Below are 12,315 nucleotides of genomic sequence, written 5' to 3' on the forward strand. Positions count from 1 at the left end.
GGGGGTGCCATAGGACCACGTGCCAGGGATGGGGGTCCTGTCATGAGCAGTGCAGCAAGGCCCAGAGTGATGTGATAGGACTGACCGCACTCTTATAGGTCAAGTCACTCTGGACCCAGGGAGGACAGTGGTTGGAGCGGGCTGCTGAACGGGACGGGGCAGGCAGGAGGTGTGGGCTGCACCAGACCAGAGCGTGATGCCCTTAGAGCCCTGTGGCCCCGGGTGCCCCACCTCAGACAGCCCAGCTGGTCACTCCTGCCTGATGGCCCCCTTGTGCCCCAGCACCAGGAGCAGCACTCGGAGGGCCGTAGCGCCCCCTCCAGCGAGCCGCACCTCGTCTTCGTGTACGAGGACAGGCAGATCCTCGAGGACGCCGCCGCCCTCATCAGCTACTACGTGAAGCGGCAGCCGGCCATCCAGAAGGAGGACCAGGGCACCATCCACCAGCTGGTGCACCAGTTCGTGCCCAGCCTCTTCTTCTCCCAGCAGCTGGACCCGGGGGCGTCCGAGGACTCCGCCGACGAGGGCCGGGGCAGCCCCCAGGGCCAGAGCGCGGAGCCCGGTGACCGGAAGAAGCCGGCGCCCGGGCCGCAGAGCGGTCCCCCGGAGGAGAAGGGGGCCGCGGGCGAGGCGCCCGCCCCCGAGCAGGCGCCGCAGCGGCACAAGCCCCTGGACGACGTGTACAGCCTCTTCTTCGCCAACAACAACTGGTACTTCTTCCTGCGCCTGCACCAGACCCTGTGCTCCCGGCTGCTCAAGATCTACCGCCAGGCGCAGAAGCAGCTGCTGGAGTATCGGACGGAGAAGGAGAGGGAGAAGGTGCTGTGTGAGGGCCGCCGGGAGAAGGGCAACGACCCCGCCATGGAGCTGCGGCTGAAGCAGCCAAGTAAGCTCCGGGGTCCCCGGGGTGGCACGCGGGTGCTGGCGGCCACCAACAGGGCGGGGGGGGGGGGGGGGCGGCGCCAGGCGGCCAGTCGGACGCGTCCCGGCACCTCGGGCCGGTGTTAGGGAGCCGGTGGCCGGAGGCGAGGGCCCCACGCGTGTCTGGCCCCCGGTGACCGCGCCCCCCGCGCCCCCCACGCCCCCAGGCGAGGTGGAGCTGGAGGAGTACTACCCCGCCTTCCTGGACATGGTGCGGAGCCTGCTGGAGGGCAGCATCGACCCCACGCAGTACGAGGACACCCTGCGCGAGATGTTCACCATCCACGCCTACGTGGGCTTCACCATGGACAAGCTGGTGCAGAGCATCGCCAGGCAGGTGAGCGGGCGCGGGCAGGCGGCGACGGGGACGGTGCGGCCCCTCCCGGAGAGTCTGCGCGGTCGGCCCCAGGGCAGCAGCACCTCTCCTTTGTAGCTTCAGCGGAGTGGAATTCACGGCACACAAAATGCAGTTCAGTGGCATTCAGTGCGCTCACCGTGTCGTGCGGCCACCGCGTGCCCCTCCCCCGGTCCCTGGCCACCGCCAGTCTGCCTTCTGTCCCTGCGGATCTGCCTGCTCTGGGCGTTTCGCGTAAATGGAATCCCACGCCGTGGCCTTTTGTGTCTGGCTTCTCTCAAACTCCGTATGGTGTTTTCCAGGTTCAGCCACGTTGTGATGTGTGTCATTGCTTCGCTCCCTCGTGTGGCTGCCTCCCGTCGTGTGGATGGACCATACTCGTCCGTCCACGCATCTGGGGGTGGCCACTTTGCTCGTTGCCACCTTTTGGCGATTGTGAACAGTGCTGTGAACACGGGTGTACAAGGATTCGTTTGACTCCTCGGTGACAGATCTTTTTCTTTTGTTTGTTTATTTTTGAGAGAGAGACAGAGCGTGAGGGGGGAGGGACAGAGAGAGAGGGAGACAGAATCCGAAGCAGGCTCCGGGCTCCGAGCTGTCCGCGCAGAGCCCGACATGGGGCTCAAACTCACGGACCGTGAGATCATGACCTGAGCCGAAGTTGGACACTCAACCGACTGAGCCCCCCGGGCGCCCGACAGACCTTTCTTAAAGGTAATTTGGCAACACGTAAAGAACCATAGGCCAGGGACACCGGCAGGGGCGGGGGCAGCCAGTTAAGTGTCCCACCCTTGGTGTCAGCTCAGGTTATGATCTCATGGTTTGTGGGTTTGAACCTGCCTGGGATTCTCTCTCTCCCCCTCTCTCTGCCCCTCTCCTGCTCACTCATCCTCTCTCTCAAAATAAATAAACTCTTAAAAAATCAGTTAATTTAAAAAAAGAATTGTAGCCCACTTCTGGAGGGAGAATATCGGGGACATGTATTAGCATCGCTTATAAGAGCAAAAGTCACCCAGAGTTGAGTGTCACCAAGAGAGAACAGTCATGCTAATAATATACACAGCAATACCCCAGGTGAGTCAGATGTGGTCTTGGGACGCTAGTCCTGCTCAGTTACACCAGAACAGTTGTCGTTCATCCTGACTTTGTTTCCTATTTATCGAGTAAGGCTGTTTGCTGTAAAGCCGCAGAGAAGCCGAGGAAAGTAGCGTCCCAAGTCTCCTGCCCAGATACAGTTGCTTTCCTTTCCCGCCAAAGTAGAACACACACAGAACTGTGCCCCGATCCCACGCATGCGGCTCAGTGGGTGGTCACGAACAGCCCCAGCGCTGCCTCCTTTCAGCGCCCCTCCCCCCCCCCCCACCTACAGGCACCCACGCCCCTGGTTTCGAGCTTTGTGTCTGTGTGCATCTGGCCACACCCCGCCAGTGTGATTCTGTGAGATTCCTCGGCCGAGATGCCTGAGCCCCCTTCCGCCTCTGCCTGGGAAGGACGGTGGGAATGAGCCCCTGTTTAGACCCTCGAAGTTGCCATCCGTTCATTTCCACCACTCCCCCCGGCCCGGGGTGGGGCGCAGGCAGGCTTCCCGGGGTGCACAGAGTCCTTCCTGGGGCTCAGGATCGGTGGCCTCTCCACCCTCACGGGCCAAACGGTGGTGACTGTTGTGGCTTATGTTGCATTTCCCTGAAGGTTTGTGGGGTGGGGCCTTTGCGTCCCTCTGTGGCCATGCGGACGTCCTGGCTTGAGGGCCCTGTCTGTGCCATTTGGCCGTTCCCCGTGGAGCCCACCTTTTCCCCCACCGATGAGCGGGGGGCTTTGCGTCTTCTCGGTGGTTGCTGGGACGCATCACCACAGACACCCGTGCTCTGAGACCCCAACTAACCCTTTTGGTTTTGGCCACCTCCCCGTTTCCCTCTGTGTCCCGGGCTGGGTCTTTGTCCTTTCCTGTCTCTCTCTCTCTCTCTGGTCGTGACCTCTGTAGACGTGTGCAGAGGAAGCAAGCACCCAGGGCCTGTGCATGGCTCCGGGCGACAGGGATGCCAGGTGCGCGTCCCCAGGCCGAGCGTCCCGCCTGCCCCCGGCAGGGCACAGCTCTGGGGACAGTAGCCTTGACTTTAGCACCTAGAGGTTGGACCCAACCAGATACTCTGATTAATGTTTGTTTGTTTAATTATCCTTTCCACAAACGTCTCCTGTGGAACTCCCTTCCATTTTCTTTACCAGCAGCCAACGTTCGCTGGGAACTTGTCACGTGACAGGCATCGTGTGAGACTTCCGTGCGTCCACACGGTGTCTTTATTCAACAAAGCAGCACGTGGGGAAGACTCCCGAACCCCGAGCCTGTAGCAGCCTGTCCGGACCGCGGCTGGTGCCCTGAGGCCCCGGCTCACCTGCGCGGTCCGACCTGCCGCCCGGCCGCGTCCCTTACCCACCTTCTCCTAAGCCTCAAGGTTGCAAGTGTGTTTATAGCGGTTGAAAGAACTCACTGTGTTTATAGCGGAACGCTGAGGGAGACGTGACGTGCCACCGTGGCACCTTTAATTACCGTCCCCACTCTGGCACCTTTTCTTCTGTGTTTTTTTTTTTTCTGTGTGTTTCTCGTGCCCCGGCAGGGCTCGTGGGTCTGGGCCGGGCTGCCCCTGGCCTCCACGCCCAACCTCGCGCGCTTTGCCGGCGTCCCCTCCGGGTGAGGCGGGGGCTGGGGTTCCAGCCGCACCCCTCCCCGCTCCTGGGGGCACGCGCGCCGGGCACCCACTGGCTCTCCCTCCCTGCCAGCTGCACCACCTCGTGAGTGACGACGTCTGTCTGAAGGTGGTGGAGCTCTACCTGAACGAGAAGAAGCGGGGCGCCGCGGGGGGGAACCTGTCCTCCCGCTGCGTCCGTGCCTCCAGGGAGACCAGCTACCAGTGGAAGGCCGAACGGTGCATGGCTGACGAGAACTGCTTCAAGGTGCGGGGCTCGCGCGAGGCTGGGGCCGCGAGGAGGGCACCCGCAGCGGGGGAGGACGGGCCGCGTCGCCGCGGCCCGAGAGCCGGGCTGGGCCTGGGCCCTCCCTCGGCCGCCCGCCTGCCCGACCCCACACGCTTCTCCTGTTCGGCCCCTGGAGGCTGGGGAGGGCCGTCACCGATGACCTCGCAGGCCTCGTTCTGGGCTCTTCCGCGGCGTCGGGCTGTTCACCCTCCTTCTTCCCCAGGTCATGTTCCTGCAGCGCACAGGGCAGGTGGTCATGACCATCGAGCTTCTGGACACCGAGGAGGCCCAGACGGAGGACCCCGTGGAGGTCCAGGTGAGAGCCGTGGCCCCCTGCTCTGCGCCTGGTACACGCCGCGGGCCCCTGCCCCCCCCCCCCCCCCCGGGAGCCCTGTGCACACGCTGGCCGAGCACAGGCTGCGGAAGGCCCACCCGGAGAAGCCCCACCATGCGGCCTGAACGCTGTCCTTGGAAGCCTCGGAGGGGCTGGTCAGCACACGTGCCTTCAGGAGCCAGTCCTCCGAAACCCTGCTCCTGGCTCTTCCACCTGCTGCAAATACCGTGGCAGGTCCACCTTGGGCCCGCGGCCCACATGCTCGCTCAGACACCGTGGCGTGTGACCCTTCACTCCCAAGCACGAGGGCCGGAGAGCTGGATCCCGGTCCCCGACCCCAGGAGAGATCCCCGGGCCCACACTCTGAGCTGCACGTGGTGCCTCCTTCACCAGCACCACGGCCAGCAGGGGTGGGGAGCATCCTCACAGCACCCCATCCTGCACGCTTCAGGCCTCCCCGCAGGGTGGGGGCTGCACACCCGGCCCCTTCCAGAAGTTGCCTTCCAGAAGGCCTGAGTCCGGAGGAGCCTCTGGCTCTCACAGGGTGGGAGCAGATAAAGGGTCACTTGGACGCTGCGGGCCGTGCCCACCCCCGACCTGTGGCCCCTGCTCACCCCCTTGCCCTGCTGCTCGTGTCTTGATGTCGTTCCTGCTCCCCAGACCCTCCTGTCCTCTGCGTGAGGGCCCCGTTACCCATGTGAGCTTGCCACATGACGGATACAGCAGGGATATTACCCGGCAGGGATTTACCCACGTAAGCACGAGATGCCACGAGCGTCTAACTCCTGGCTCTACACGAGTGCTTTATCCACAGCTGCCGTCTGGCGCTTTCCGTCACGCGTCAGGCTCCCCGGGAGCTGCCATCCTCCTAAAGCTTTGCGGGGCGGGAACGAAGTCCCTGAACGCCCCTGAGCTCCGGGTGTCCGGTGACAGAGGTCTGTGCCTCCAGTGACACGGGCCCGCCTCCCTCTCCCCGCAGCACCTGGCTCGGTACGTGGAGCAGTACGTGGGGACCGAGGGGGCGTCCAGCTCGCCCACCGAGGGCTTCCTCCTGAAGCCCGTGTTCCTGCAGAGGTGAGAGGCCCTCCGGACGCGGTTCCCTCCCGCGGGCCCCGGGCGGCCCCTCCCGCCGCCGTCAGCACCAGGGCCCGACCGGCTTTTACTTTTCACCGCACGGAAGGGTTGGGGGGGCGGGGTGGCTTTCGTCGCTTCAGTTTGCCTCTCTCCGACTCCGGGGAGGTCGGCGTCTCCCGATGCCTGCGGGTCGTGAGGGGCTCCCAGCCTGCGCGTCCTCCTCTCGCCTCCAGGAACCTCAAGAAGTTCCGCAGGTGGCAGTGTGAGCAGGTGCGCGCCCTGCGCGGCGAGGCCAAGACCTCCTGGAAGCGGCTGGTCGGGGTGGAGAGCGCCTGCAACGTGGACTGCCGCTTCAAGCTCAGCACCCACAAGATGATGTTCATCGTCAACTCCGAGGACTACATGTACCGCCGCGGGACCCTCTGCCGGGCCAAGCAGGTGCCCCCTCCGCCCCCGCCCACGGCCGGGGAACCTGGGGCGCGGTCCGGGGGGTGCCGGGGCCCCTAAGACCCGGCCCGCGGCCGACCGCCCTCCCCGCCCCCTTGCGCAGGTGCAGCCCCTGGTTCTGCTGCGGCACCACCAGCACTTCGAGGAGTGGCACGGCCGCTGGCTGGAGGACAACGTGACGGTGGAGGCGGCCGGCCTGGTGCAGGACTGGCTGATGGGCGAGGAGGACGAGGACATGGTGCCCTGCAAGACGCTGTGTGAGACGGCGCACGTGCACGGCCTGCCCGTGACCCGCTACCGAGTGCAGTACAGCCGCCGCCCCGCCTCCCCCTGACGCGCTGCGTGGGCGCCGTGACCCGCGGCTTGGCGCGGCCACTCCCTCGGCCCGGGTGTCCCTCGGGGGCACTCTGATGAACGACCTGAGGGGGCCGAGCGTCCCTCAGCCTTGCTGCTACAGGCCACGAGCTCCGGAGAAGGGCGGGGTTGTGCTAGCTCGTGGCCCCGAGCTGCCGTCCCCCTGGCTCCCCTGCTTCCTTTGGGCCCGTTCTGTGCCAAACCCGAACCCTTCCTGCACCCGAACTCTGGGGGCTCAGTCCCTGCTGGAAGGGGGAAGATCGACACGCCGGCCAGGGAGCAAGTGATTGCGCTGATGCACCTGCTGGACCGCCTTCCATCACACGTGCCAAATCCCCAGGCGGGGGGGCACCTCCGGTCCTTTGTCCCTACGGTGTCTGGGAGAGTCAGCGATGAACCAGTGCCGGGCGTGTGGGGTGGGGGGAGGGAGTCGGCGTTCAGGAGACCCCAGCATCGAAGGAGTTGGGCCTGGGCGGACCTGCTTGAAAAGCATGTCCTTCCTGAATGGTTCTGAGAACTTCTGGAAACTTCCTAAGCTGGGCCATGCCTGCATCTGATAGTTTGGGCACGGGCTCGGCCCGGCTGAGGCTTGGGGTCCTTGGTCACTCTGAGACCAGGAAGAACCCTTTCAGCCAAACCGTTGAGATCCTGCTTTGACGTCAAGATGCGGAGTGGGCAGGCGGCACCAGAACTGTCTGGAAGAACCCACTCTGGGAAAAATGAGACTCCAGATCCTGTGTTGTCCTGGTGGCCACACTGCAGGCTCTTGAGGGGAGGGGCTCAGCCTGCAACTCCCGCCGGGCTCACGTGGCCCCACACCTGGGGTGCGGTCCTGTACCTAGGATGGCCCTTCTAGAAATATATATATGCACACACGTATTTATTCATAAGCTCTCTTAGTGGTTGTAACTTCTGCAGTCAGCCGCGTCCCACCGTTTCTTGGGCAGTAGAGCCCTCCTCGTGGAATTCTGCAGTTGTGCCCTTAACGCTGCCGCCCTACCTGCGGCCACCTCCGGGAGAGGGTGTGGGCACGAGGGGCTGAGGCAGCCGTCCTGCAGAGGCGTCCAAGGCCTTCTGTGCCGCGAATGCCGAGCGGTTCGGGCTGGGGACCAGCTCTTCAAAATGCTTGCACCGTGAGGAGCCCTGGCCGGGCTCCCGGCACCATCAGAGTGGGATCAACCAACGGGGGCCCGGAACCGTCTCCTTGTGGCCTCGTTTCTGCCCGGCGGCCTCCCTCACCCCCTAAAACTGCGCTGTGCCAAATCCGCCGTTCTGGGAAGTGGAGATGTGTTTCTAGAAGTTTCTAGAAGTTACCTGTGGAACTCAAGGTTTGCAAAGCCTCTGACTCGGGGCCTGGGCGAGTCCAAGGCCGGTGTGTCTGCCCAGGGTCTCCCAGCCCGTGTTTGCTCGAGTGTGCCAGGCACTTTGTCCACATCCTTGTTTTTTGTAAGAAGGGAACTTTCGGAATTCCTGAACCAGACCCTCTCGGCAGCCATCCTCCCCGGGAGCCCGCGGCCCCTTCCGTGCCTCCGCGTGGGCCTGGGGTGCGGGCCAGACCCCACCGAGCCCCACCCTGCATGCTTCTAGGGAGCGTCTCTTCTGTTTTTGAAGAATTTCTCTTCTGGGGCTTGTACTTCCTTTGCAGCTGTTTTGAATGTAGTTTTCCTTTTCTATTTATTTGCACATTAAAGTTAAATATTAAATATTGACCTAAATCTATGAGACGCCCTCAGTCATTTCTTGTCAGCGAACCCACAGGGGGCGTCTGCACCTGCGCTCCAGTGGTTCCCAAACACCAAGTGCGGAACCCTCCCCGACACCGCCTCCGCAGGAAGGTCCTGATCCCCGCCCCCCCCCCCCCCGTGGGTGTCTCCCCACCCTGAGTTTTCTGGAACGTTCGTTCCCAACTCAGTTTTTGTAGTCAGTAGAAAGGAGAGGTGTTGCCTTCAGCGTGGTGCGGGGGAAGCCTAGTTTAAAGACAGTGGTGTTCACTCTGAGCTTCCTCCACTCGCCCAGCGAGCCAGCGAGGGGTGTTTCCCCTCCCCTCCCTCTCAGTGCCCACTGCCAGGCCTCACCTCCCAGTTCGGAGCTAAGTCCGCGCTGCCCACCTGACCAGTCCTCTCCCAGGTGGTGTCCCCAGCCTCCCCGAGTGGCCGTCGGTACTTTCCAGGGGCCCCCTCTGCCCATGGGTACCCCCCACACACATCAACGCCCCTGGTGCTGCACGACTCCCCCTCCGGAGAGCCAGGGCTCCCGGGGAGTTGGGTGAGCGAGGCTTGTTACTGTCCCAGATTCCTCCTGCCTCGAGCCCAGGATCCAGGACCCTCTGTGCCCACAGACCGGCCATCCGGTCAGAAGCTCTGGGAGGGGTGTCCTGACGGCGGTGGGGGGGAGGTCCTGGGGTGCAAGCCATGGCAGCTTCCGGGCCGGACACCCGGCCCCAGGAGTGGGAGGGGCCTCTGGCTGTGATCAGGCTCCCGAAGGAGAAACAGGAGAGGGTCTTCTGCTGGCCCCGTTGGGAAGGGGGCACGACCCGTGCTGATGTGGACAGACCTGACCCTGTGGACACCTACCTAGCCTGCAGCCTGGTGGGGCCCTGGGCACGGAACCAGCCCACCGTGCCCGGACTCCTCACCCACGGAAGGACCCGTTATTCCAAGCCACTGTGGTTATGCCACAGTAAGGAACAACCAGCCCTGTGTCCTAACCACCCTGCACCCCCCTCCCTAAATCCTTCACGTCTGGGGAGTGCTCGTAGGCTGCCCTCCCTTCCCCAGAATCGTGGAGGGAGCAGTGGTGGAGGGAAGCAGGCGTGTGATGCTTGGGGGGGGGGGGCGGGGGTCCAGTGGGGCCTCGTGAACATTTCTTCTCTTATTCTGTCATTAATGAGGTGTTTGTCTCACTGGCTATTTTGCAAGGTCTAAGCAGCACTCTACCCCTGATGTCCTGGCCGAGAAGGAGGCCGATTGTTCTGAAAAGCAAGTTGCTTTTCAGGTGGGCACCCACCTGCCTCCAAAGCACAACATAAATCACAATCTGCACGAAGATGGTACCCCGAGAAGCGTTGTATTGGGAGGACCCGAGGCATCTCTTAACTGGTCAGGAGATGCACTGACCTCCAGCTTCCGCTAGAGACCGTGAGCCCGGCCAGGACAGGCTCTGGGGGCTCCTGGGGGTCCAGGCGGGGCTGGAAGCTGAAGAAATCCAGGACCAGCTGCCGACTCGGATCTGCTTTTTTCCCCCCACCATTTTATAAATTTTTTTTTTCAACGTTTATTTTTGGGACAGAGAGAGAGCATGAACGGGCGAGGGGCAGAGAGAGAGGGAGACACAGAATCGGAAACAGGCTCCAGGCTCTGAGCCATCAGCCCAGAGCCCGACGCGGGGCTCGAACTCACGGACCGCGAGATCGTGACCTGGCTGAAGTCGGACGCTTAACCGACTGCGCCACCCAGGCGCCCCTCCCCCCACCATTTTAAATCAGTTTTCCATGGTATTAAAATACGCACAAAAGTTAGCCATGGTACGTGTCCAGCTGAGGGGCTTTGGGCCACCAGCCCCACCACCCATCTCCAGGACCCTTCGTCTTCCAAAATGGAACTCTGTCCCCATTAACCACTGGCTCCCCGTCCTCCTCCCCCAGCCCCTGGCACTCACCCTCCTACTTCCTGTCTCTATGAATCTGACCACTTGAGGGACCTCCTATCAGTGGGATCACGCAGTATTTATGCTTTTGTGCCTGGCTTATCTCACTCGGCATGAGTGACAGTGTCCTCGAGGTCCACCCCCATGGTAGCGTAGCTTGGGTCAGATTTTCCTTCCTTTTTCAAGCTGCTATTATTCCGCCTTTTTAAAAATGTTTTTCCGCTGTCAGCGCTGAGCCCGCTTCAGATCCTCTGTCCCCCCGCTTTCTCTGCCCCTCCCCCCCTCGTGCACACTCTCAAAAATGAACATTGTTCAAAAATGTTTTTATGGAAAGGGACAGAGGATAGAGAAGATTCCAACAGTACAAAAGAGCACAAGGGGGGAGAGTCGGCACCCAAATCCTTCTCCCCAAAGGCAGCTGCCCCCAGCCCCGCCCCCCAACCCCACCCAGAAAGTGCCTCGCCGTGGTAGGTGGTCCCGCACCTTCTGTGTCGGGGGGTGGGGGGGTCTGCCCCCTTCTGCTGGCACCGGGTTTTTCCCGTGATGGGCCTCCCCGCCTCCGAGCTGCTGGGAATACCCCATAAGGCCACTCACTTCCTGCACATGTGTGCCTGCCTCCAATGTCCAGACACAGTCAAACCTCCCCCCTTGGGGGCTCGGCCCTGCCCCAGAGTCGCCCAGCTGCCAGCCCCCAGCCTCCCCCCATACGGGCTCGCTGCTCTGCTCCTGCAGGGCCACTGGGGGTCCTCATCCGGGTTTCCCTGCGCCCTGAGAGTGACACGGGTCATGAGTTGCCAAGAGACGTAGGCATGGGGCTGAATTTGTCACTGGTACCGGTGGGAAAAGCTTGGAAATGGAAGAGACTCCTGGCTGAGACCCTGTCCCAGGGGGAACTCTCCAGGCCTCGGTCCCCCGCCCCCCACCCCGGGCTGAGGGCAGGGACCTCGGGATCTCACCCTCAGCTGCACTGACTCTGTCCAGGACTGCTCAGTCACTTCCTGGTTGGTCCCTGCGACCTCAAGTGTGTGGCTAGATTAAGGCTCGCCACACCAGAACACGGCCACATCGCACTCCTTCTCCCAGTCCTAGTTTGTTTCGTCTCCCTTGACCCCCACCGCCCCTCAGGGTCCCCCTGCTCTCAGACCGCACCCCCCTGCCGCCACCGTGGCCCGACCCTGATCACACAGGTCAAGAACCCCCAGCGCAGAGCTCCCCAGGGCACGATGGTCAAGGCCTCTCCCTAGAGGAACATCTGGGGGGGGGGTTGTGTGAAGAGAGGACTACCCTCCCCTCTGAGCCCCTCTGAGTGCCTTCATCTGCACAGTGGGCCCCCATCTCAGTGCAGGGACGTGGAGGGGCCAGAGCGGGGTGGGGGTGGCTGGGGGGGCCCTGTCTCCTGGGCTGGCCCGGCCACCACTCTCGGGCTCAGATATGGCCACGACCATCCTCAGGGGCCCCGGGCTGGAGGTGGAGCCAGGACGGGAGCAGAAGGGGCTTCGAGAGCCAGGGATGGGCACCTCCCAGAAGCAGGCACCCCAGGGTAGCACGTGGTCAGCATCGTGGGTCCAGGCTGAGGACCAAGACCCCCTCAGACACCCTCAGCAGACCCCAGACTCACAAGAGTGCCTTCCCCTCTCCGCACCTCACTTGGTGCCCGCCCGCCCAGGGGACAGGGCAGGGGTGTGAGTGAGGCAGCAAGAAGCAGGGCAGCCCCCACCGAGGACCTGGGGTGCTTGGAGGAGAGGAGAATCACTCACCCGCTCCGACCTCGGACCTGGGGAGGCAGGGCTCTGGGCCAGCCAGCCACAGACAGGAGGTGAGGGGTGGGGGGGGCTTCGGGAAGGGCCAAGAGCCCTCAACTGGGGATGCGACCCAGAGGGCCGTCGTGGGAATGGCGGCTGCAGATGTGACTAGACGGCGGGAAGCGGCCACTTGGCCCACGGAGGCTTCCTGGGCCTCCGTGCTGAGGGGGCAGGGACTGCCGCCTGGAGCCTCCTCCCCCGTCCCGCCGGCCCGGCGCCTGGACCCCATGAGGCACCTGTGCGTCACTGAGTGACCCCAGCCACCGGGACTCCCCGGGCCACACCGGGAGCCTGCCATGGGCTTGTGGGGGCAGGGGCTGGTTTATCTCACCAGGCCCTGTCCACTCCTCCACTGGCACTCAGGAAGCTGGGGGTGGGGGTCCAGCCGGGCAGGAAGCCCGAGCTCAGCCGGC

The 12,315-nt window shown here is 63.4% G+C and overlaps 1 protein-coding gene across 6 annotated transcripts in view; it reads left to right on the top strand.

Annotated features, from left to right (window-relative positions):
- Positions 1 to 8,174, top strand: part of SIN3B (SIN3 transcription regulator family member B) — a 37,701-nt gene extending 29,527 nt beyond the window's left edge. For 2 of the 6 annotated variants that reach the window (XM_023246897.2, XM_045047867.1), the window contains 7 exons: positions 283 to 886; positions 1,089 to 1,258; positions 4,052 to 4,225; positions 4,470 to 4,562; positions 5,560 to 5,654; positions 5,888 to 6,092; positions 6,205 to 8,174. In XM_023246897.2, the coding sequence (XP_023102665.1) occupies positions 283 to 886; positions 1,089 to 1,258; positions 4,052 to 4,225; positions 4,470 to 4,562; positions 5,560 to 5,654; positions 5,888 to 6,092; positions 6,205 to 6,435 (1,572 nt within the window). In that variant the 3' untranslated portion in view covers positions 6,436 to 8,174. The other 4 variants (XR_006591147.1, XR_006591145.1, XM_045047870.1 and 1 more) reach the window with 4 other exon arrangements.
- Positions 8,175 to 12,315: the final 4,141 nt, after the last annotated feature.

This window comes from Felis catus, chromosome A2, assembly GCF_018350175.1.
Source record: "Felis catus isolate Fca126 chromosome A2, F.catus_Fca126_mat1.0, whole genome shotgun sequence".
NCBI lineage: Eukaryota > Metazoa > Chordata > Mammalia > Carnivora > Felidae > Felis > Felis catus.